This window comes from Syngnathus scovelli, chromosome 6 (assembly GCF_024217435.2).
Source record: "Syngnathus scovelli strain Florida chromosome 6, RoL_Ssco_1.2, whole genome shotgun sequence".
Taxonomy (NCBI): Eukaryota; Metazoa; Chordata; class Actinopteri; order Syngnathiformes; family Syngnathidae; genus Syngnathus; species Syngnathus scovelli.
In genome coordinates, this window is record NC_090852.1 from 14,582,000 (window position 1) to 14,605,981 (window position 23,982).

The 23,982-nt window shown below is 40.0% G+C and overlaps 2 protein-coding genes across 2 annotated transcripts; both read left to right on the forward strand.

Annotated features, from left to right (window-relative positions):
* Positions 1-578: 578 nt before the first annotated feature.
* Positions 579-12,303, forward strand: cry2 (cryptochrome circadian regulator 2). Its single transcript, XM_049724219.2, has 12 exons — positions 579-900; positions 1,850-1,958; positions 2,644-2,786; positions 5,112-5,296; positions 5,504-5,592; positions 5,849-5,989; positions 6,072-6,197; positions 6,956-7,141; positions 7,226-7,377; positions 7,817-8,019; positions 9,275-9,355; positions 9,474-12,303. Exons 1-12 carry the CDS (start codon positions 743-745, stop codon positions 10,019-10,021), a joined length of 2,121 nt encoding a protein of 706 aa, XP_049580176.1. The 5' UTR covers positions 579-742; the 3' UTR covers positions 10,022-12,303.
* A 269-nt stretch (positions 12,304-12,572) lies between these two features.
* Positions 12,573-23,622, forward strand: tango6 (transport and golgi organization 6 homolog (Drosophila)). The gene is made up of 18 exons (XM_049724217.2): positions 12,573-12,753; positions 13,184-13,839; positions 14,038-14,154; positions 14,434-14,581; positions 14,656-14,759; positions 15,058-15,220; positions 15,518-15,585; positions 16,235-16,347; positions 16,577-16,753; positions 16,833-16,959; positions 17,435-17,641; positions 18,423-18,566; positions 19,141-19,632; positions 20,135-20,192; positions 20,315-20,473; positions 20,827-20,978; positions 21,118-21,231; positions 22,883-23,622. The coding sequence occupies exons 1-18, from the start codon at positions 12,702-12,704 to the stop codon at positions 23,057-23,059; spliced, it is 3,228 nt and encodes a 1,075-aa protein (XP_049580174.1). The 5' UTR covers positions 12,573-12,701; the 3' UTR covers positions 23,060-23,622.
* Positions 23,623-23,982: the final 360 nt, after the last annotated feature.

Genomic DNA, 23,982 nt, shown 5'->3' on the forward strand with positions numbered 1-23,982 from the left:
TTTGCGCCGAAGGAGGCTAGACCTAAACAGGCTATTTATTTGCATCTGTATGTCTATTTTGGAAATCTTTGACATAAATTGGACGGGTAAATGATTCACAAAATTAGCTGGAAAATAAATCACGTCTAAATAAATAATAAATCCATTCTATTTGTAAAAATGTTACAATTATTTCCATTTCCAATTTCACAAACCACCTGCAATACCACCACGGACCACTAGAGGGCCATGGACCACCGGTTGACAATCCCACATATGTTGTGAATTTACGTGTCAAAATTGTATTTAAATAAATAAATAAATAAATAAATAAATAAATAAATAAATAAATAAATAAATAAATAAATAAATAAATAAATAAATAAATAAATAAATAAATAGATTACGAGCGTTTTCAACAAGTGGGCACATATTTCGCGGAAATTTTTAGACATAAAAATAAATAGAGCGTGACACTGATTTTTCCAACAGTCCCCCAATGTCTCCCACACAAACCAATGAAATGTTGACATATTTGTTGATGATGTGGCCAGCCAATCAGCAAACGCAAGAGAAATCTAGCCACGCCTACGTTGCGCTGTCCCTGCCATCCAGTCGCCTCGCAGTCCAGTTTGACAGATAGTAAACTTTAGACGAATCTCCTCGTTCGGGACCGTTCAAGACCAATAACGTTTGCTTTTTTTTGGTAACCTCTTGACGAAACCGTCCATATTTTGCTCTTATGATAGAATGAAAAGGAATCATGGTGGTGAATTCAGTGCACTGGTTTCGCAAATGTCTTCGTTTACACGATAATCCGGCGTTGCAGGAGGCCCTGAATGGAGCTACTTCAGTGCGTTGTGTTTATATTCTGGACCCGTGGTTTGCTGGCGCTTCCAACGTGGGCATCAACCGATGGAGGTTTGGTTCTCTCCGATTTACTATATTCGTTGATTACTACACTAATAAGAATGTCAAGAATAATCTCGCAATTTGCATGATTCATTGCGGTCCCGGCTCTGGAGTTGAGGCTCGGGCCTCCTCCCTATGTCAGGTAGCTAATGCTAGATTAGAATGGAGAGGGTGCTAACTAATAAGGTACTTTGATGTTATATTCGTCGACGTATCGGTGATCGGAAAAGAACGCATTACTGATTAGATTCGTGCTAAACGCTTACTTTGTCAAATAATAAGACCCTTGGAGACTTTCAATTGATTCACTCATTGCTTAAGTTACAGATCGGACAGGTCTCACTGACACTAGTTGTATTTTGGCTGTGTCAAAAAAATAGTGCTGGGTTCACTTTTTATGAACCTCTTTAACGTGATGTGTTTACGGGCCATGTGTTATACAACGTAGATGAACGCGCAGCGCCGGTTGGAATATGTTGTCATATTACGTCGTATTCGATTTATATAACGGATTCCCTCTCACACGTTTTCCCACCATATATTGCTTGCCTCATCAAGCTTAGTCATTGTGTAACGGAATCAAAATACAGCAATTGCAATTTATACATAGATGTGGGATGAAATGACTTTTCTACAAACATAAAAAATTGCATTAAAGATTATATTAATTTTGCTGTATAAGAAATTGAGGATACAGTATTTCTCGGTTTGGATGCACTTAATTTGTTATTTTATTTGATCTTCTTTAAGAACTCCATTTCACTGCTTTGCTGTCGTCAGACTCTCAATTTAATTGATTTGAGCAGCACAACTGAAGTGACCAGATTTATTTTGAAAACACACTAAATAATTATATCATGTACCGGTACATAATAGTGCTATAACGTCTTACTTCATTTTAGAAGGTTGATGATTTTGTCTGCAATCCCTGTCTAATGACTCACTTCTTTGCCTGAAGGTTTTTGCTGGAGGCACTGAAGGACTTGGACTGCAGTCTGAAGAAGCTCAACTCCAGATTGTTTGTAGTCAGAGGGCAGCCTGCAGAGGTTTTTCCAAGGCTTTTTAAGGTCTGTACTCCTGTCAGCAATGTGCTCATAATGATATAATTTGTCATACAATTGATTAATTTGAACAGAAAACTAGATCATGCTGTACAAGAATGTCTGCTCAGTTGTTGGTGTGCCTACTGATTTCATTTAGACTTGTAGATTAATGACATTGAATTGTTTTTCATTCAAATATTTAGCATGCCTTTCCTATTGTGTTGTTGCCATTTAATAACCCACTGACATTTCAATTCAAACGGGATGCATCGAGAGTCTTTTTTTGTTTGTAAATAGAATTACACAAACTACAACAAACAAATGAAATAATATTTTGAAGGTTTTTATATTCTGGTCTTTTTTTCCCCAAAAGGTAGCGTCCTGGCCATCCAATCCTAACATTTTTGTTGTTCACAATATACTACTGCTAACATGTGGGCAAACAAATACAAATTTATCATACAGCATTTTGTAGTAGTTTCAGCAGAGATGGGCATTTCGTCAGTCACCGACGCATGCCCATTTACTGATGAGGGACGAGAAGGTTCCAAAAAGCGAATGAGGATGGACGGAAGTGTTTTTTTGTCCATCAGTTTAACCATTGCTAATTGGAATAAGTCCCGACAGACCTCGCCCATTTTATGAATGACTTACCAAAACCCGGCCTAAAAATGTGATTATTAAAAAACACATCATTGTTTTTCTCCAGGAATGGAAAATGACAAGGTTAACTTTTGAGTACGACCCTGAGCCGTACGGGAAGGAGAGGGACAACGCCATAATCAAGATGGCTCAAGAGTTTGGAGTGGAGACGATTGTCCGAAACTCTCATACCCTCTACAACTTAGACAGGTTTGTGACACGTGTACATGCACATATTATAAAGTTAAGCCCAAAACGTTTCATTTCCTGGCTACATTTTGTGTTGAAGCAATTTTTTGTTGAATGATACTTTTGTTGAGAAATGACGTAAGAATTTTTAAAGATTTCCTTTGTGTTATTGCTGCCAATTTTGTATTAGCGTTAAGCGAAATGGAGAAGAGGCATGGACAATTGATGTTCTTGAGTAAAGTTTTAGATGTATGCTGCTAGTCGTCAGTGGCCATGTGAACCAACCTTTATTGATTCAGATCAGCTAGGTGAGACTGGCAGCAGCCACCACCCACATCCAAGGAGCAATTCTATTGTTTTAGTTGTCCACTCTGGGTTGGAATGCGTCAGCTGTACGTGAAAGTCAGCTGGTTGGACAGGGCGGCATTGTGCAATGGCGGCTTGGGGTCGATTTCTCTGGCTGTTCTCTCAAATCTCTCCAGCACCGGTGCTCGTCGATTTAATTGACATCTAATTCTCAAATCAATCAAGGCTTTTTGATAATCAATCAATTGTACTTATTACAATAAAATGTGTCCAAATTTCAGATTCTCAACAATAAATTATTTTGAATTAAATTATCTTATTAGTGTATGAAAGCATCAGTTACGCAATCATAATTTCTGCAATTTGAATAAAATAGCCTGTTTTTGAATAAAGGGATGGGAATTAAAACCGATTCAGCGATTATTAAAATAATCACTAGTTGCAGCCCTTGACCAAATGTGCATAACTAGAAGATTGGTTGAACATTTTGCACCGGTAAAAGAAATTGGTGGATCTGCTACTTAGTATAGTAGTGCCAGTGCAAACCCTGTCCACCCCAGTCCAACAGTATTGATGGTTTTCTGTTATACTGAGTATAATTCCACTGTCTTTTTTTGTGTGTGTAAATTGGCCCACACAGAGTAATATACCTGGAAGAAATTGCAATTGCATGCCCCTGTTAGGTCACGCTGCTTTCTAAATGTTACGAACAGATTATGAGACGGTGTAGGGAGAGAAAATGGCCCTTGTGTGTCACGCTGCTCTCTAAATGCTACGAACAGATTATGAAACTATGTCAGGGAGAGAAAATGGCCCTTGTGTGACTTCTTACCTCATGCCTGCTACACGGAGAGTACTGAGATCAGCTCGTTATTACATAATGATTTGGAATAGAGATGGACCGATAATTGACAACCCGATGTCCCTATTCCACTGAGATGCGAACATTTGCAAGTGTTTTCAAAGGTACTGAATTTTGCGTTGCTCATCACGGTTCGCTAATGTTCTCCAAACAGTCACAAGGCCTTAAATAAAACTGTTGGCGAATGTCTGTTGACCATTTGGAAAACATTTCCGACCCAGAGCAGTCAAGTTAAATTGACCAATAGAAAGCCTGCTGCAAATCCTACTGGCAGATCTACACAGGTTGTATAAGAAAGTAAAAATACACAGCTTTGTCATCAGTCCCAGTGGCAAGACAGAAATAAACCATCAAGATGAAATACAAATTACAGAAACTTAAACACTTTAGAATTATTTTTGTGTATTATATTAACTACCAAGTGGTGTTGTCACTGTTGAAATCATTCCATTGATTAATTCATCTGATATATTTCATTTTGTACTGTTTATTGCAAAAAAAAAAATCTGTTGTGTTTATGTGGTGTTTAGACAAGGCTAAATAAAAAGCTAATAAATAAAATGAGTGATAGAGTAATCACCAATGGTAATTAAACTTGAACTCCTTGGGTACTGATTAATTCAAAGGGCTTGAGTGTGAAGAGTTCGATGTGCATTTCTGAGCCTACTACTACGTGTCAGTTATTCTTTCTATGGCTGCAAATAACAATTATTTTCTTAATCTGACTTTTTCCAGAATCATCAGACAAAAATGCTGATAATTGTTTTCCAAAGTAAAAGTAGATGTTTGCTAATGTCTTTTTTCTTTTGGTTTCATGGAGCACTACAGGAATCAAAGAATATTTACTGTTGAGTGAAATCAGTGTAATTGGACTGCAAGTTAAACAATGGCTCCAAATGATAGCTTGAGAATCCATATCCTTGTCAAGTAATCTGATAATTATTTAGCTCTTATTTGCGACAACTTTGATGCATAAAATTGAAACTAAAATTGAAAAGTTTTTTTTTTTTAATCAAAGTACAGACTCTATCGTGGCAGCCCAGTGACAAACAATAATCCATCATACCTTGAATTTGAAATGTACTTCCTTATCAGCCTTGTTGTTCGGCCATGTACATTTTACCTCAGATCAGACTGCTACATGTGTTTCTTTCTCTCCCTTTCTTCATTGCTTGCAGGATAATAGAGATGAACAACAATAGCCCTCCACTGACCTTTAAAAGGTTTCAGACCATTGTGAGCAGGCTGGAGTTGCCCAGGAGACCACTACCTCCCATCAACCAAAAGCAGATGGACAAATGTCAGACTAAAATCACAGACAACCATGACCAGCTTTACAGTATACCATCACTGGAAGAATTGGGTAAGCATGTTTTACATCAGTCATTAAACTTGATCTTCTCTTGTGTCGAGATGAAATTTTGCACTACGCGTCTGGATTTAAGTAGTACAGTTTTTTTGCACCAAAGCATCAACACTATTGCCATCATTTATAGAAAATGGGGTCAGACTTGGTCGATGAGTGCTCGTTCTTCTTTGTTGGAACTTATTTTGACATCAATCTCTCCAGGCTTCCAAACAAAAGGTTTGCCACCAGCAGTGTGGCGTGGAGGAGAGTCTGAAGCACTGGACAGACTCAACAAACATTTGGACAAAAAGGTAAGCCACATACATAGTTAAACACATCAGATTGCTTTTGTGCCGAGTGGCGGCTGGCTTTTATTTGACTACATTCCCTTGTCCGATTATTGTTTTTAATGTTATTTATTTTCATAGAATAGCTTTACAAAACAGTCCAAAGCCAGTTCTCCACAAGCACCTTTGAAATGCTCAATTAATGTGCTGTCACTTGTCTCATGTCTTTTGTATCTTTGAGCAAAATACAAATGTTGAGTCATTGTCTCTTTGTGTGTAGGTGTGGGTGGCTAACCTTGAGCATCCTCGGGGGAACATGTGCTCACTGTACGCCAGTCCGACCGGTCTGAGTCCTTATTTGCGCTTTGGTTGCCTGTCCTGTAGGGTCCTCTACTACAACCTCAGAGAGCTCTACATGAAGGTATCGCCTATAACTCAATTTCTGTTATCTTCACCACTGCATCACAATCGCTGCCTTTACACTCAACCTTGTTTGCAATTAGCTCCGGAAGCGTTGCAGTCCTCCTTTGTCTCTTTTTGGTCAACTGTTATGGAGAGAATTCTTCTACACTGCTGCCACCAACAACCCAAACTTTGATCGGATGGATGGAAACCCAATTTGTGTTCAGGTGGGCAATAATTAAACAGAACCAGACACTTGATGGATACAAGTGCATGTATTTAGAAAACTTATAAACTACAGTAAATCAAATTGAACTTCTTATTGCCCAAAGTCACAGAGAGTCAATAGTCATGTCCTTACCGATATTACAGTCCGTTCCTCTTTCTACAGACAAAGAAATACTTCCACTCTTTTTGTCTGCTATGTTTTGTTTAAACTATCCATCGTCCTTCATCTCACTGTGCAGGCCCTTGCCGTCGCAAGGACGTGTCTCAGAGATTGCCACAACCTTAAATCTTAAGGTTATCTACTATTAGTCATCCTGGACTTTAGCAAAGTTCTTCCTGAGGGCCATGCTATTAAAACAATCAATCACTCACCCAAACAAATTTTTTTTTTTAACACTTACTCACCCCTGTGGCCTAAAAAAAAAAAACATTCATTCTAAAGAACTAGAACAAAATCACGTCATATCTGGCTGCCGTCGAGCCAGTAACATAGGTAAAGGTGTCAAGGAAGCGTAGATGAGACGACACAAGGCGTTGGCCTGTGTGGGAATACTAAATCCAGAAAATAGATTGTCTTGAAAAGACTGTTGCCGTGTTTGCAAATGCCGAGTGAAATGTAACGAAACGTGAAAATTTGTCAACCCATCTTGAGCGCCACCTTGGCATCACAAACACAAAACCTAAATGAATCGACAACAACGGCTACTAGAATTGGGTGGTATATTCCAATTGAAAATGATAAGAAATTTGCCTCCAGATTCCATGGGATCAAAATCCAGAAGCGTTAGCCAAATGGGCTGAGGGTCGGACTGGATACCCCTGGATTGATGCTATTATGACCCAGCTCAGAGAGGAGGGTTGGATCCACCACTTGGCTCGGCACGCTGTGGCTTGTTTCCTCACCAGGGGTGACCTGTGGATCACCTGGGAGAGTGGCATGAAGGTAGGGCACGGCGTTTGTCATCTACGAGGTCAGATGTAGTACATGGAGCAGCTTTTGGAATTTCGTAATCTTATGTTCCTGCAGGTGTTTGAGGAGCTGCTGCTGGATGCCGACTGGAGCGTAAATGCTGGCAGCTGGATGTGGCTGTCCTGTAGTGCCTTCTTTCAACAGTTTTTCCACTGCTACTGTCCTGTTGGTTTTGGAAAAAGAACTAACCCAACAGGAGACTACATCCGGTAGGCATTGTGCAGTAACACCCCTCAGATTTGTGGTTCAGCGCTTATGTAGGCACTGATTTGCAGATTTCTTTTGGAAACTATACCTTTGCTCTGAAAAACACATATTTGCTATTTTGTGCTCAGGCCAAGGTTATGATAGTTTCTTTCCTTTTTATTTTGCTTTTACTTTTTGGAATTCAGCTGATTTTAGCAAGTTTTTAGAGCAAGTTTTTATTCCTTTATTTTTTTTTGCTCAAGTACAATCTTCTAAGTTTAGATGCATCACAGCATACAATAAAACCATTCATAAGGCACATGCTGCATAGCTTTTTGTACATCATTTTAATAAACAAGTCATTTAACCCTATCAGTGCCAGTCATAGTAAAATTGGATGGACGGACCAACGTTATTCTTGTGAAAGAAACATTGAAGGTAAACGATTGAACTCTCCTGCAGGCGTTATATCCCCATCTTAAAGGACTACCCAAACCGCTACATCTATGAGCCCTGGAACGCACCAGAGTCCGTCCAGAAAGCGGCAAATTGTGTGGTGGGAGTGGACTATCCGAAACCGATGATCAACCACGCCGAGAGCAGCAGACTCAACATTGAGAGGATGAAGCAAGTTTACCAGCAACTGTCACATTATCGAGGACTCAGTAAGTCTGTGTTATGCATTCAACGTGTGAGAGAATATAACATAATTTGATGTCCCACAAAAATAATATATCATCCAAGGGGCAAAACACCAGGACAAAATCAGCCGTATGAGGAGGATTGAATTTGTAATTTCATAATTACAATTTCATTCATTGGTTGAATATTAACAACTGCAATTTCCCAACGACACAGTTTGTTTGTTAGGCTTCCTCATAAAACTGTCATGAGCCGTTTTCAATTTCCGATTTAGCAATTGCTTGTCTTTAAGTTTACTTGCCTAACTTAAAAAAAAGAAAAAAAAACCTTCACAATTTCTACAAAGCTTTCTGAAGGATTGGGCCAATTTTTTGAAGGTTTGGGCTAATTGCCAACAACGTACATTTTCTTCATCTTGTTGATTCAATATTTATTTTCTATTATTGTTTATGACCCAAAGCCATTAGCCAGGGAGTGCTTTTTACAGTATTATACCAGACCGCATTATTGTCTGAATGATTCTTGAAGCAAATTTGTCACTCCCGACACTCGATTGTCCACAATTGTATAGTTCTAAAGCTCTGTAAAGTGTCTTTGTGTAATAAATAACGACTCCTAAAGTGTACCTCCAGAGCATCCCACATTGAGGTCTTGATGGGGAAGAGAGCAATATTTCACCCACCACTTGCTACTGAGAGTTATTAAAGATCACTTGCCCATGGATGGTAATCTTTTTTTAATTCATTAAGTGACCCAATTAAGCCATCGTACGAAGAAGAAGAACAAGCCCACTGCCTGCCAGGCTGCGAGAAAACGTGGCATTGAGACTCTGATTAATTTATTAATTCATTATTCCTTAGTCCACGTTGAATGTGGCATTTCGACTCAGATTTATGTATTACTCATGTGGGCATGTGGTTATTTATGCACAGCACCTGTTAGCCCGATACAGACTTACAGAGAGAGTGCGTCATTAGAGACAGATTGACAGGCCTTCTGGTAATATTTATGCTGCAAAATTGCAAGAATAACTCGGATTTGTTAGAATCAGGTTGTCTCCTGGCTACTGGAGACGGATGCCGGGGACATCACAAATGAGGAAGCGGCGTAGATGAGCTGGCTTCTGCCTGTCTGTCTGTCTGTCTCTCGCTCTCTCTCTAGAAAAATAAAATGTAAAAACAAGCAGATGAAATGCATCTGCAAAAGTGGGTTGATGGTTTTATTTTCGAACATACTGTTACCGTATGTGTTGTCATTTTATCTTTGTTTGTGTTTCAGGTCTGCTTGCATCAGTGCCAACAATCCAGGAGGAGGCAGAGCCACCAATGACTGATGAGTCCCAGACCAGCAGTGGTCCTGGTGAGAAAAGACCCATCATATTTATTAATCTTACGCAGATTGAGAGCAATTTCATCACAGTTGGTTTAATGAATAAAGCAGCATGTGCTTCATTTTTCTTTTTAACCTCCATCCCTAGACTCTCCGGCCATAGTTCATGATGAAGCGGCTCCTGATTCATTCACAGTCTGCACATCTTCCCACACTGTTTCACACCCAGAACTGGAGAAGGATGCAATGAGAGCCTTATCCCACACATCTGCCAACTCGTCAGTATCACAAATCCATCCTTCTGCAGCCATTACATCATCAACATGTGCAGACCATTCATCAGCTGTAGATAATCCCGTTCCGCTAGTCTCAACACCAGCCCACAGCCCTTTATCAGAGTCCAAGACATGCACGCCGTCTTCATTGTGTTCCACATTGCCCCCGTCTCCTAGTCCATCTTCAGCCCAAACCCAGACATCTTCTTTAGGACCAAGAAGAAAAAGCTTTACCCGTAAGGTACGCCGTGGCCAGAGGCAACGAGGACGACACGGCTGCCACGCAGTAGCCAGAGAGGGAGAGAGAAGGGGTGACGAGGAAGAGACGGAGCCGGGAGACAAGAATGAAAAGATGGAAGAGGGTATAGAGATGGAGGAAGAGAAAATGGAGGAGGAGACTTATGCAGGAAATCCACGATAAAACAGTACAATCAAACCATCATTGGTTTTACAAACATGTTAAAACGGTGATAAAATGCATTAGTGTTCCCTTTTTTATCGCAGGGATTACTTTCTCGTAATAATGCCCGTAATAAGTGAAATCCACAAAGTACAGGTTGACTTAAAATTATATATAAAAAATAATAATAATAATACACTTGTTACACAACAACGCAACTGTCTACCATCCGGCTTACACGGCTCGACTGACTACGGCACATTTGAATAACGTTCAGAGTTTCCAAACAGAATGTTGTTCAGAGATGCTTTTCATTTATTCAAGGTGCACCAAAGACGCGGTGCTTCACAATACATCGCTTTCCAAATCCCAGTCTCTCTGTATACTGTAAATTGTTGTATTTTGCCAACAACATCTGAATGGTGCAAATAATCTGGAAACACAATTTGCATTTGCTTTCTTTAATTTATTTTCTTTTCAACTTTCCAAAAAAGTAGCATCTAACATATGTTCTGGAAAACTGGACGGTTAAACCCAATGAGATGCTTATGTGGTTATTCAGAAAATCTGCACTCAATTACAACATTAAAGATACAAGTTTAAAATCCAATTAGGACAATAGAATAACTTTACCCTAAATTCTGCCTTTTAAATTTTCTGTTCTGTAAAAATGTCAGTTTTGATTGACACTGATATTTGCTAATATCAAATTTGATGATTTTATTTTTGCAATTGTGTAGCGCTTCATAATTCTGTAGATAAATAAGGTAACCAAAATCCTATTCATCATCCGCCACAAACTTAACATAACTCTTGATAAACCAACATTTATCTCTGTCAAAACATCTTTACTTAAATGCTTCCTGTATCAACTCTCATTTGGTTGTGCAGGTTTGCCTAATTCAATCTGTCAAGTGTTTATAAACAGTACAGAACCAATGTACTTATAAAGTAATGGGAGACTGCAGAGTCGTGTGTGCATGCAAGATGTGCTTCTTGAAAATAAATGATCACTCGTCATTTTAATTTGGGAAAAAAAAACAATTATGGTGATTGCAAAGTGTCTTAAGTGATGGACACACAACAAACATGGAGCACTATATTGCATTGCAACTCGTGACTTCGCTTTGTTTAACAGTACAATCTGTAGCACCTTCCTGCTTTCTCCTGCTTCTCTTCACATTTTCATTGAAACCAGATCCAAGATCACCTGAAACGTCTGTGCGATTCAGCCCAAAGGGACAACATCTATTAACTGACAAAAGATAAAGCAGTGTATTTTGACTTTATCTGTAATGCTATTTTAGACCAAATAGGGGGTGTCAGATGTAACTTGCTCCCTGGTCTGCTTTGCAATTTGGTGAAAAGTAACATTTTGGAGAATGCTGACCCCAAAATGAAATGGATTGAACTTCCCATTGTAGGGCCTTCAATGTACAGTTTTTGGTGGCGCGCATGTATATAATGTATACTGAATATAAAGTGTCAGAAAGGTTCTGTGACTGGAAAGATAATATTTGCAATCCAAACTAGGAGTTTTTCCTGCTTCAGTGTGGGTCAGATTACAAACCAACACGTCTACAAAGAGATCCGACGGTGTTTGTTTTGTTCACTGCATGAGAAGAGATAGGAATTGTGGTAGAGCAATTCATGGCTGCAACCAAGCTCCTGACGATGGAGTTGCACATGGTCACTGCAATGGCAAAAGTGCATGTGAAACTAATTGAAAAGAGAATAAGTGAGAAAAAATGAGATGCAATTCAAATCTTTTAAATAAAGAAAATAACTTGCTTGCGCCGTGACATTTCGATAATAACCAAGTTGGCAGCCGCAAAGAAATACTTGCCTAATTATATGTAAAGTATGCACAAACATAACGAATAGACAGTCATGTGGGGAATATTTTGTAATAGCGTGATATCAGAGAAGAGGAAGGAGATAAGAACAAGGTGACCTACATTAGCGTGAAAGCAGTTCATATGATGCTATGATAAAAATACATTTTACAAGTCCAAAGAAATATTTTTCTTACAGTACCGCAAGAATCCAGAAAGTGTGTTTGATTCCAAAAGGTCTTTCTTAAAAGGGGAAACGTATAGTTTGGATTTATAATATCTTTGGTGACACCAGTCCTGGAATTTTTTTATGAAGTCTCGGAATAATGATGTGCAGTCGAGTTTTAATATTTGCCATACTTTTCTTCTGGCAATTGATAATGCTGCTTGTATTTAATGAATGTAGAGAAAAGCCTGGGGTGTTCTCCATGTATTTATCAGAGTTTGTACATAAAATATTTGAACCCATTTATTGTCTCTTTTACTTAGTCTTTATTATACAAAGGGTCACATCTACAAGTTTGATACACACTTTTGAAAAAACGTGTTATTTTTAATTACCTTTCGCTTTATTATTAGTATTTGTGTCAATTTCCCCCCACAAATTAACTTCCTAATAGCACTAAACATAAGTTACACAAAATTGTCTGGTTATTTTACATTACAGTACAGAAGTAACATTGCTTGCTGGTGGAGTTTCCTCTCTTTTTCTTCCTACCGTACCTGAATGCAACCTACGGACAACGCGTTGTGACGTAATATTTAAGCGCCGGTAACATGTTTTTAACAAGTTAGCTAACAATTAAAAATAGACATGCCGTAAAATAAGGTATTATTCACACGTTGGAAATCCATTTGATGACAAAATGACTACGGCAATAATCTCGGCGTTGAATGTGCTTACGAAACCTGTTGGTGGTAAGTGGTTAAGAATTTTTCGCGGTTTTATCTCGTAGCTGTCCAAATGTGGCAAGAGTTGTCTAAAACTATGAAATACTTCCAAGTGGCGAAATGCATTTTCTGTGTGTATAAATTCAATTCTAATGTCCTTTAACTTGTTGTAGTCGTCAAACTTGAGCCCATGTGTCGTTTTTTTAGCCCAATTTACAAAACTGGACTCACTCATGATTCAGCACAAATCAAATCAAAGTTTGAGCATGCCAAACAAGGAATTTGACTCCGGTACATCTCGGCCTCCGTACATCATTTAGGTAGACAAGTTATTGAGTCTTTGGTGGACAAGGAAGTGGGATTCATATCGCCTCTATTATTATTTTTTTTTTAATAAAGAGTCAAACAAATCTGTGTATCCAGATATGTATTGATAATGTATTGTTTTTGTCTGCAGAGGCATCTGGACATAATGCACAAACCTCAAAGGAGGAGGCGCTTTTGTTAGCATTGCGGGCGAACAGAGAAGTTCTCCTGGAGCAGCTGCACGGTGACCACAGTTTGCAGGAGGCGAAGGAACTGAGGAACGATGTGATCGCTCACGCAAACTGGTTCTTAAATGATACAGAGGATGTAATATGGAGCTTTGTCCAGGAGTGTCTCCTTCTGCTGCTCAGTTTAGCACGCCACCTCTCTGCTGAACTCGAGCTTTTTAAGCAGACACCTGCTCCCTCTGCTAAACTACACACCCCTGAGATGGCTCCACCCTTACCACCAGACGTCCTCAGTTTCACTCAACTAAAAACAGTTGGGACAGCCCTTCAGTTTGTGGTTTCTTTTGGCCTCTGCCCATTTTTGGCTCCAGGAGTCGGTGTGCCACTAGGTCACAGGTCTGCATTTGGCGCAATGGTGGAAAAAATGGTGAATCCTCATAGTGCTGTTAGAGCATCACACCAGCTTCTCACAACGACAACTATCTTGTTGCGTTTAGCGGAACTGTCATCTCTTGCCACACTGGTGTTCACCCGACACCTAGGAGATGTGATGGCGGCACTCTGTCAGCTTGGCTATCAGCCGCAGAAGTCCAAGACAAGCAGCACAAAGGATGTGCAGGTAGTGCATCCTCAAATTGGTTTATTTTTGCTGTCTGTTAATGGGGTTCAATTCATGCCTCTCTGTAAAGGCCAATTAAAAAATATCATCAACCAAGGCGGACTTTTTGAATGTTGTGGATTTTATTTGAATGTATATTGTACTTGTGCAATTGTTTTTTTGTATGGTGTCGGCTGAGATTTTTTTTTTTCTCTATAGGAGTTCAGTGAAGAAGAACGTAGAAATAGTCGAGAGGCTCTCCAAAGTCTTCTGGCAAAAGTGTATCAGCCAGTCGTGATCAAGGAGCTCCTTATTTTACAAGGTGGAGCCAAACAGGTATGTTTCTTCTTTCTGTGTCTTGATAAAATAGAATTGAAACTTCTGAGATTTGGGGTTCAATATGTGTCTTTTAATTGACTGGCGACCTGTCCAAGATGTACCCTGTCTTTTTCCCCCAAATCAGCACACCCGTGACCTCGATGAGACTGTGCAGTATAGAACATGGAAAGATAAAAAAAGGAAAAAAAAATACAAACATGAAACTGTTAGACCCAAATACAGTCTAACTGTAGAAAAGAGGCTGAATGTACCGTCATTTTATGTCCCTCCGATAAGTCGAGTCCAGAAGCAAGGTCCAGTGGTTCCAGAAGCAGGACAGCTCCTGGTTGGCTGAGGCGCCTTTGTGGTCAGTTACTGTCTGAGCGTCTGATGCAACCAAATGGAGTCCAAGCTGTAGTCAGAGCCATCCTGCAAGGAGGAACAGGTAGGCAAGTGGCAGATGATGAAGCCCAGAAATGTCAAACAAAAACCTCTCGTGATATTGCTCATGTCCTCTAGGTGAGTCAGACTGGAAGAAATGTGACGGGATCGCCAAGATTCTCACAGCATGCCCGCAGCAGTCTGCTTCAGCCGACGCTTACTATGAGCAAGTCTGTTCTCAGGTCAGTTTACACACACAAAGCTATAATAATGGGACGAAAAGAATGTTTCGTGCAGAACCATCATGACAAAGCAAGGCAACTTAATTTGTATAGCACATTTTATACACAGGGGTGCTTCACATGACCAAAAGCCTAACATCTAATCTAAAAGCATGAAAAAAACCGAACTAACCCCCCCCAAAAAATAATAATCAAAAAGCACACTAATCAAGCTATAATTGTAATTTAACCCGTTACATCATTTTACATAAATTATCTCATCTAATTACATGTATTTCATTGGTTTGTATCGGTGTAGATCCTCGAGCTCCTGCACCTCAAAGACACCTTCACAGCCCAACAGTTTCAGTGTGTGGCCACCAGGACAGCTCTCTACCTGATACAAGACAAGACCAGTTTTGCTCAGTCCTACTTGCTGCTTCCTCTGTTGGGTCCTCTCTATCACTGCATCACTGCTGCTGGTTAGTCGCAATCAGATTTCTGTATGCAATAGATTTCCTATTCAGCAGATGAAATGTTTACTAAGTTATGGCCAGTGATGCCCGAAACGCGCGAAACGTTTTCCAATAATGACTAAGATGCATTCAATCGTAAAGAGAAATTCCCACCAGATTGTGTGACTGAAGAAGGTCCCCAAATGTAATTGGTATATTTATAAACAATGTAGTAAATATATAATATAAACAACTAAATTAGTTGTTTTAATCAGAAAAATGCTATTAAATGAAGTTCTGTATGTTGGTTTTTTTTTTCACCAGATGATGTTCACGGCCAAGTTGCTGTGGAGGAATGGGAGATGACACAGTGTGTAGAGGACATTAACAAGGTGAGATCCTCTAAAAGTGCTCGCAATGGTGTTCATAAGAAGAAATATTTTTGAATAGAAAAAAAGCAGGTTGTCTTTGGTTTTTGATGGAGTTTGATTCTGACAAACCATTCACACTCTCAGATATGCACGATAGTGGTGCGAAGCAGTCTCTAAGTGCCCACAATTGTGATCTACTTGGACAGCTGAATATCAGCTGCCTGTAGATTTCTGCTTACAATTCCATCTATACGTACTTTGGGCACCTTTACTTTGCGCAGCACTCAAGCAAATCAATGTCTTCTTCTGCAATGTCCAAGACTATCAACGAGCTTCTTGCACCAGATTTGCACAGAGCCCGTAGTTACTATCACTAAGCTACGCGGTTAGAATCACAGTAAATATTTGTGTGAAAAAATATTTTTAGGGCTTAAATGTAAAATAATAAAATGAAGAACCAGAACAAAAAAAAAAGAAAACAATTTGGTACCCTTAATCCCACTGGAAAGTGTGAGAACTAGTTTGTGTGCGCTTCGTGACCACAAAATGCAATATGACAGACTGTTATAAACCCTGTGCATATTGAGTATGTATGAGTTTGTCGGGTTAAGCATTTTCTACTTCAATGTCATGTGTCTCAGTATTTTTTCAATGGATTTCTAATGGTCAGATTTGGGTTATGGGCAACAGTCCTTCGACTCGTCTTCTCGGCGCATTAGAAGAAGTGCTTCCAGTTGTCTTCACGCTCTTCTGTTTCACCAAGCAGAATGTCTCCAACCTACGGTAGGCTTTTTTTTGGGTTTTTTTGGGTCCAATATTGTTGGCTCAGGAACTAATTTGTGATGTTTGAAGTCCAGCTAGCGTAATCTAATAGTGTTCATATATAGATATTAAGGTTATGTCTATATTTTTGCACCCAGTACTGACCAATAAGAGATGAGAGCAATGTCACATGGTTTGTTTTTTATAGTTCATTGATTGAATATTTGTGTGTGCTCTTTCTGCTCCACAGAGGCCCGTGTCAGGACATTTTGCTGTGGTATCTGAGCCATGCTGAGACCTCTGCAGTCCTGTCACTACTCAGGCAGCTCTCAGGTTTGAAAGATCAGAAGAATGATGTAGCAACAGGCTTTCATTTCACCCCTGGCAGCAGTGGTGGAGTTCAACTTAGCTGCAGAGAAGGCTGCAGGTGACGGATCCAGTTCGATGATGGTCTTTGCGAAAGAGCTCTATAATAGAATCAATTTTCCCATGGTTTTGTCTCCCAGTGATGAGGATGATGCTCTTTATGAAAAGCTGTCAGGGGAGCAGTGGAGGTTGGAATGTCTGATGCACCTGCTGGCTGAACTCAAAGACAGTGATGTCCCTGGAGATTTCTTCCTTGACCTGCTGCACGTGAGCAATCTAATTATTAATAAAACAATAATGTTTTTGTCATTTGCCTATCTTGGCCAAGCTGTGATCGGCAAAATCAGGGATAACTGTATTGTTTCACACAAGACATGAGATGTTCTGTTTCTGTACATTAATAAGCCATACAACAGTAAGGTCAGTGGTTTTTACTGCTAATACCGTTTAGGTCACTGATGTAGAATGAACCACAGGGAAAAGGTTAGCCGACTGGTGACAGTGATGTTTCAAAAGAATTCCATCATGTTGTCTCTGATTTACATTGGGAGCCTTTTCAAATGAAATGTTCAGTATGTCCAATGCAGCTCGTCGGGTAATATTTATATTCCTTTACGATTGCAGGCCGGCAGCTACTTGTGTGGTTAAATATTCATGCAAAACAATAAATATTTGACACAGTTTTATTTCACCTATTGGTAACCAAGTGGCAGTACATTTTATTTCTTTGGGGTTTCCGCAGGAGCTAACAAGCTGGGCGGCAGTGGCAGCAGAAGAGGAGGAGAAAGATGGACAGCAATTGGACATAGCCTCCATGACTCTCTTGGAGTTGGAGCAGCAGCAACAGGGTTGTGTTGCAAGGCAAAACCACGCATTGGCTTTGCTTCACTTGTTGGCCGTAATGGTGGAGTCCCTTCAGCATACTGTCGTGCTGAGAAAAAACATACAGGTTTGTGAAGAATGTGCATTCCAACTTTCTAGAATGCTGAACAATCCAAATTATTCTGAGATGTCACCATTCTGGAGCCATATCACGACATAAGCAATTTTAGTTACGTCAATTAGACTTTACACAGATCTGATCGGATGGACCAGATGGGCAGATAGTCCGCACTTAATGCAAAATCGGTGAAAGTTTGTTATGTCTTGATTTGCATATTGATCAATGATGTTATTGATCACATCCGTGAAATAAGACATTACAGCAAACATTATCTGGTACACTCAAGGGATGTTCTGTGCTGCCGTTAATAATCCAAGGCTTCGCGTCATATGCAGTCAGATATTATTTTTTTTCCCCCCCTCAAAATTTATTACATTTTTTTTTTTGGAGTGGAGGGAGGGATGTTCTTGTTTGGCTAAGGCTCAGCGCAAGATAATGAAAGCAGGCCATGTTTAGTCATGCTGTTGAAAAAAAATAGTTGTTCATGTTCAGTTGAAGCAGATTAAGGGAAGAGGTATTACAGTTTTGGTCATGTATTTGTGATAAGTACAATAAATATTTGTCTGGCTGGAAATGTAGGGCTAACACGTTGCCTGACGGATTACGAAATGACTCATACATTGGCATTACATTGCGGAATAAATAATAATACATTTTCTCCCACAAACCTTTGGTACTAACGGTTTTAAACTAGTCATTGCTGTTCTATTTTCCACAATGCTGTGGTTAATTAAGAGGTTGAATTTTTCCAAAGACAATGTTTGATTTCATTCTGTCTTCTCTCTAGGTGGTTGATTTTATTGACTCACTGCTTCAGAGGGCATGCATTGTTCTGGAGAAGGCAAATGGTGTTATTATTGAAAACCCAATAGAAAACCAAACGCTGAGTATGGGGATGGGCCTGGTGGCAACTCTGCTCTCTGGACCCCAGGTACTCAATTTTGAGAAATATTGTCTACCATATTACATACATACTGTAATCAGTCAAATGGAAAGCAATATTTCAGTATAATGTTTCTAGAGGAATAATTATTTGGGCAATGACACGCTTCTCTGATTAACCTTCATGCATCACCACAAAAGATCTGAACAGTCAACATGAAATTTAACTAGTAGCTTATTATTTTTTTTGTTTCAACATATACAGTGATCCCTCGTTTATCGCAGGAGATGTGTTCCTGAACCACCCGCGAAAAACAAAATATAAACATTGTGTTGACATTTCCAACATGTGGTGTTTCATGCTGGCCGCTAGAGGGCGTAGTTGTATTGCAAGTCATTTAGAAGATTTATTTTTTTTTTTTTCACAATCCTCAAAACTTTTACGCTAAATAAATGTTTCCCATTCTCTTAATAAACATTGCCACACTCCGCGATAGGTGAAGTGGCAAGGGATCACTGTTTGTATTTGTATCTGGCATACTCGATAAGCATCTATAATTGGAAGTGATAACATATTGCAAGTGACCTTGCCCAACCGCTTCAATTTCCTGTGACATCCACAGCTTACTGTTGACGTCTACTCATCAATGTCAAGACTGCTCCGGCCGCTCGAAACTGTTTCTCAGCAACACCCAGAGGTGTTCATCCAGGAACTGGCTTCAAATTTAAGAGCAATCATTGCGACTCACGGTGCCTACCGACCAGATGACCTCACCATCGGTGCCTTCCCAGGCTCCAAAGACTGTCATGTGTCACCCAATGACAACAATCTGCCATCAAAGAGAAAAAATAAGATTGAAACTAAAACACAGACTTGTCCTCCATCACCTCTGTCTCTCAACAACACGCTTCAACAATCCCATATCAAACAATCAACGTCCTCTGAGGGCTCTTTGGCAGGTGAAGGTTCACGTCCATCTAAGGCCTTTTCTGATTGGCTACTCGAGGCGTGTCACCCTGATGTTCCAACCAGAGCATTTGCCCTGAGGAATTTGACCCAAATGGTGCGATCCAAAGACCAAGAAACTGTACAAGCCCAGGGGAAAGTCCTAACTGTAAGTTCTTGATTTTCAGTCAATGCAATTAATACATTTTGAACAAAAGGGACAGCAGAGATAACTTGTCTGTTGGGTGCTGCAGGTTTGTGTATTGTGTCATGGACAAACACTTGAGCCAGCTCCTCCATGGCAACATTGGTGATGTCTTGGGACTTGTTAGTTTGCCTTGGCATAAAAGGAACGAGAACTACTTTCATATTCTCTTTAATCGACGTTCCCTCCCTGTCATATTGGACATCCATTAACCGTCTATCTGGACAGCAGGACCTCGCAATATTGATTTTTTTTGTATTTGTATCATTTTATGAATGTTTTTCCATATCCCTAGGTTACCGTTATACTGTCCTGGGGCTACATTTTGAATTATTCCCTTTGTAGTCCTGTTGTTCTTTCCCAGTTTTGATCATCTTTGATTTAGAGGTCTGTCTTGCTGTAAGTTCAACTACAACTGTCTTCTGCTGTGTGGTGATTACTAAAGCAGTTGATTTGTTTTCCTTAGCTCTTCCTTGAAAACCTGGAGCATGAGGACTCCTTTGTCTACCTGTCAGCCATTCAAGGTAATGTAATCTAACAATCTGAATATAAATGTAATATTTTCTCCTTACAAAGTTATAGTAGTGGAGAAGCCTTTGAGTACGGCTAATTCCTGAGACAAAGACTTACTGTATACTGTCTGCAGGACTTGCTTCATTGGCTGATTTCTATCCTGAGAGAATTCTGGAAAGGCTCCTGAAAGACTTTCAACATGGTTCCTCACTCTCCACATCCAATAAGGGCCACTCCTTGGAATTTCGCCTTAAATTGGGTGAAGTCCTAATGAGGGCCAGCAGAGCTATGGGTGAGCATCATCGTGTCATTATCCATTTTCTGAATCATTGTTTCACAACCGGTGAAGTGACCCGATGACTAAAAATTCTGTTCAGCTCCCTACCCTTTTTTGGTTTTGCTGCTTTTCCCCAAGAGAGTCTCTCTTTTTTTTTTTTTGCCTTGCTGGGACTTTTAGTTTATTCAGCACCCTTTACAAACATTACACAGACAATCTACTGAGATATGGAGTTGGAAAATAGCTGAACTTATTTCTAGTATGTGATCTGGGATGAGCTGTTAATGTTCACAAGTTTGCATGGAATATGCACTGCTGTTTGAGGCAGTGTTAAAGGTGATCACCTTCGACCCCTTCTGCTACTGCAGGGGAGTTGACACCCCACATCGGTCGTCCCCTGCTGTCAGTGTTCCTGAGAGGAACCAGAGACTCTGACCAAAGCATCCGTGCCAGCAGTCTCTCTAATCTGGGAGAACTGTGCCAGAGACTGGACTATGCACTGGGTCCGCTGGCTCAGGAGGCAAGTAGAAACAACAAATGCTTTGGACATTATTACAAATGTTTCCACAGTGACAGGATACAAACTTCTTACATCCTTATTTTCATCATGAAGCTATTGTTGATCAGCTCAGTGATGTGTCCCTGCTTGTGTTGTTCAGATAAGCTCCTGTCTTACTGCCTTGATAAAGACAGAGAAAGAAGCAGAGGTGAGGAGAGCTGCTGTTCACGTTATCACCCTACTGCTCCGAGGACTCAGTGACAAAACCACCCAGGTACAAACACACACAGCAAATGTTCTAATGCAAACAGTTGACTGCATTCCCTCCAAGTAAAATGCTCCTATTTTTAAAAATTCTGTCAGGAACATTGCAGTGGGAATACGTAGATTTAATATGAATGCTTCCAAAGATTGGATGAAAATGTTCCTGGGGAAAGAAGCATTATTTTTTCTTTGATACCATGGCAGGAAATCATTAGAAGCTCCACATGTTTTGTAGAGGTTATTTTGACTCTTTCAGGTACCACAGGAGGCCACTTTTCTCACTCCACATAGCTTGCGCAATTTTGACAGAAAGAGAGTGATGTAAGGGTGGTGTTTTGGAGAGTGAGAACGTGTCACAGTGACACAGCCTTTAATCTAGCAACTGTGGCCGCAGGGAATGTTTAACTTAATGTCAGCTTCTCACCAAGCACAGGACACACAGGGACCCTCCCATCACGTTTAACAATCAAGCAATTTCTCACTGTTGGTCATCACTGTTTTCACAGGTAATATTATTCTTAACACCTAATAATAATGTGAACCCTTGCATACATGAAGTTCCAAATTTTCCTATTTGCAAATTTTGGAGTTTCCCCTTCATTATTTGCTGGAAAAACTCACCTGTCTGCTGTTTTGTGCTCACGCTAAAGCCATCTTGTGGTATTCCTGTTGACTTATGCTGAAGTAAGAAGAGGAGGCTCATTTATCCTATTCCGACATCATTGTACTGTTTTTCAAAGATAACTTTAGGTTAGAAAATATAAATGTTTCTGTGTGTTTATAATATATATACAATACAATACATCTATTTTCTATGCCCAGTCAATCAAATGAAAATTTACAGTCACATTTCCATATATAGTCAATTGACTCTTCTTGAAAGGGGAGGTCAAGTCAAAAATGTTCTTTACAATAACATGTTCAGTGCAACTCCATTAGCCTAAACATGGTATTCTGACTACTGTAGCATTTGTGGAATATGAACAAAGTAACAAAATTCACTTTTTAGGATTTTGCTGTAATTCATATTGCGCAAAGGACATATTGTCAAGAAAAAAAATTGACTCGAACAGAGTTTTCAATCAACCCAACATTACAGTCCATTTTGGGAATATGGGAGGAATTGGAGTAATCTGAAAGAAAAAAACAAAAACATCCAGGCTCAGAGAGAACATGCAAACTGCTCATACTCGAAAGGCTTTAGCTGAGATTTAAACCCATTGACTCCTAAATGCAAGAGAGCTGTACTAACCATTCCACTATGCTAGCCTTAGGTAACATTGAATGAAGCAGCAGCATTACACTCTTTATTATTCAATCAATGGTATGTGCTTGTCATTAAAACCTTCTTGTGGTGCAACCCCCGACCCTTGACACCTCCACCCAAAGAAAGAAATGTTCAGGTGGGGCTGCGCTGCTTTTCTCAAACCAGGCTCTGTCATTACCCAACAGCTGCAGTGCACCATCTGTAGATGCTTTAATGATACCCGGTGACGTGCGAACAGACATTAGCAGAACACATCACAAAGGTTAGGCCAGGTGGTGACGCTCTTGTGGAGGGTGAAGGGTCATGTGAGGATTATCTCAGTGTGAAAAAGATTGGATGCGGCTTCAGGGTCACTTTACCAGTGTAACATCTAGCATTTCTCTGTGTCCACCAGGTCCTCAGCGATGTTCTGCTGGACCTGTACCGAGCTCTTAAGTGGGTCGTTCGATCTGACCCGGATGAGGTCGCCGTGCTTCATGCCCAGCTCGCTCTTGAGGAGCTGGACGACATTATGCGAAGCCTCATCTTCCCAAAACAAAAGCTGGAGAAGAAGATAGTTGTCTTGCCGTAAAACTTGGATTTATTTATAAATCTCTTGGCTCGTAGAGTTAGTAAAGTTGAACACCCCAATTAATCAGTCCCCCAAAATCAAATGGTGTATAGTATTAGTTTGTGTTACTGTGTGCTCATATCAAAACCAAATATTCATGATATGTGTAACACATTTTAAAAACTAAAAATAAATCAGCACAGGTTCCATGACTTAACCCTATTTAAGATGAGACATTTCAAGCTGGATTTGAATAAATTTCCCATGGAATGATTGAAGACACCGTATGTACCAGAAATGGTCCACCTCAATTGACATAAAGGACTTCAAGAGAATTGATCTGCTTAACCGGCCAGCTTTGAGGGGCGTCAACCCCCACTGTGTTGGTAACAAATCAATTCCTTTGTACAATATTGTAATTGGTCTTGTTCCTCCAACTGGATGCCGACTTTGTTTGAAAATCATGTAAGGAATCCATTAGAAATTACTTTTGGAGTATTGTCATTCATTTAGACTGAATTAGAAGGGAGGGGTGGTTAGCTCTAAATAAATACACCCAAATGACCTTCAGGGTTTGAACAGGATCTGATTCAAGAGGCATTCCTTCTTTTGTCCTTCATCATGCCTCTCATCCCTCCAGCACAGTGCATGAAGCATGACCTCCCCCTCTTCCCCCTCCGAGGGCAAACATGGCAGACCAGCCTGGTTTCCATGGATATTCTCTTTAATACGGAGTCAAGGTATTGGTGGTGTGAGGTGCTTTACAAATCTCTTTGAGTGTCCTGGTAGATTTAGGCCTCTCCAGGAATATCATGGAATTGTGATCTTAATCAAAGATGTGTTTATTCTGGAATTATATGTTATTTTGTGAAGAACAAATACAACATAGACTCCCCCCTTTCACCAAGGGGGTGTGCAATTGGGGGGGTGATTCAGATATTTTC

Excerpts from the sequence above, each read along its gene's own strand:
- cry2 (XM_049724219.2), top strand. The coding sequence starts at position 743 with ATGGTGGTGAATTCAGTGCACTGGTTTCGCAAATGTCTTCGTTTACAC. Across the intron at positions 7,142-7,225 it reads CCTGGGAGAGTGGCATGAAG|GTGTTTGAGGAGCTGCTGCT; the intron begins GTAGGGCACGGC and ends ATGTTCCTGCAG. Across the intron at positions 8,020-9,274 it reads GTCACATTATCGAGGACTCA|GTCTGCTTGCATCAGTGCCA; the intron begins GTAAGTCTGTGT and ends TTTGTGTTTCAG.
- tango6 (XM_049724217.2), top strand. The coding sequence starts at position 12,702 with ATGACTACGGCAATAATCTCGGCGTTGAATGTGCTTACGAAACCTGTT. Across the intron at positions 12,754-13,183 it reads GCTTACGAAACCTGTTGGTG|AGGCATCTGGACATAATGCA; the intron begins GTAAGTGGTTAA and ends TTTTGTCTGCAG. Across the intron at positions 17,642-18,422 it reads TGCTGAGAAAAAACATACAG|GTGGTTGATTTTATTGACTC; the intron begins GTTTGTGAAGAA and ends TCTTCTCTCTAG.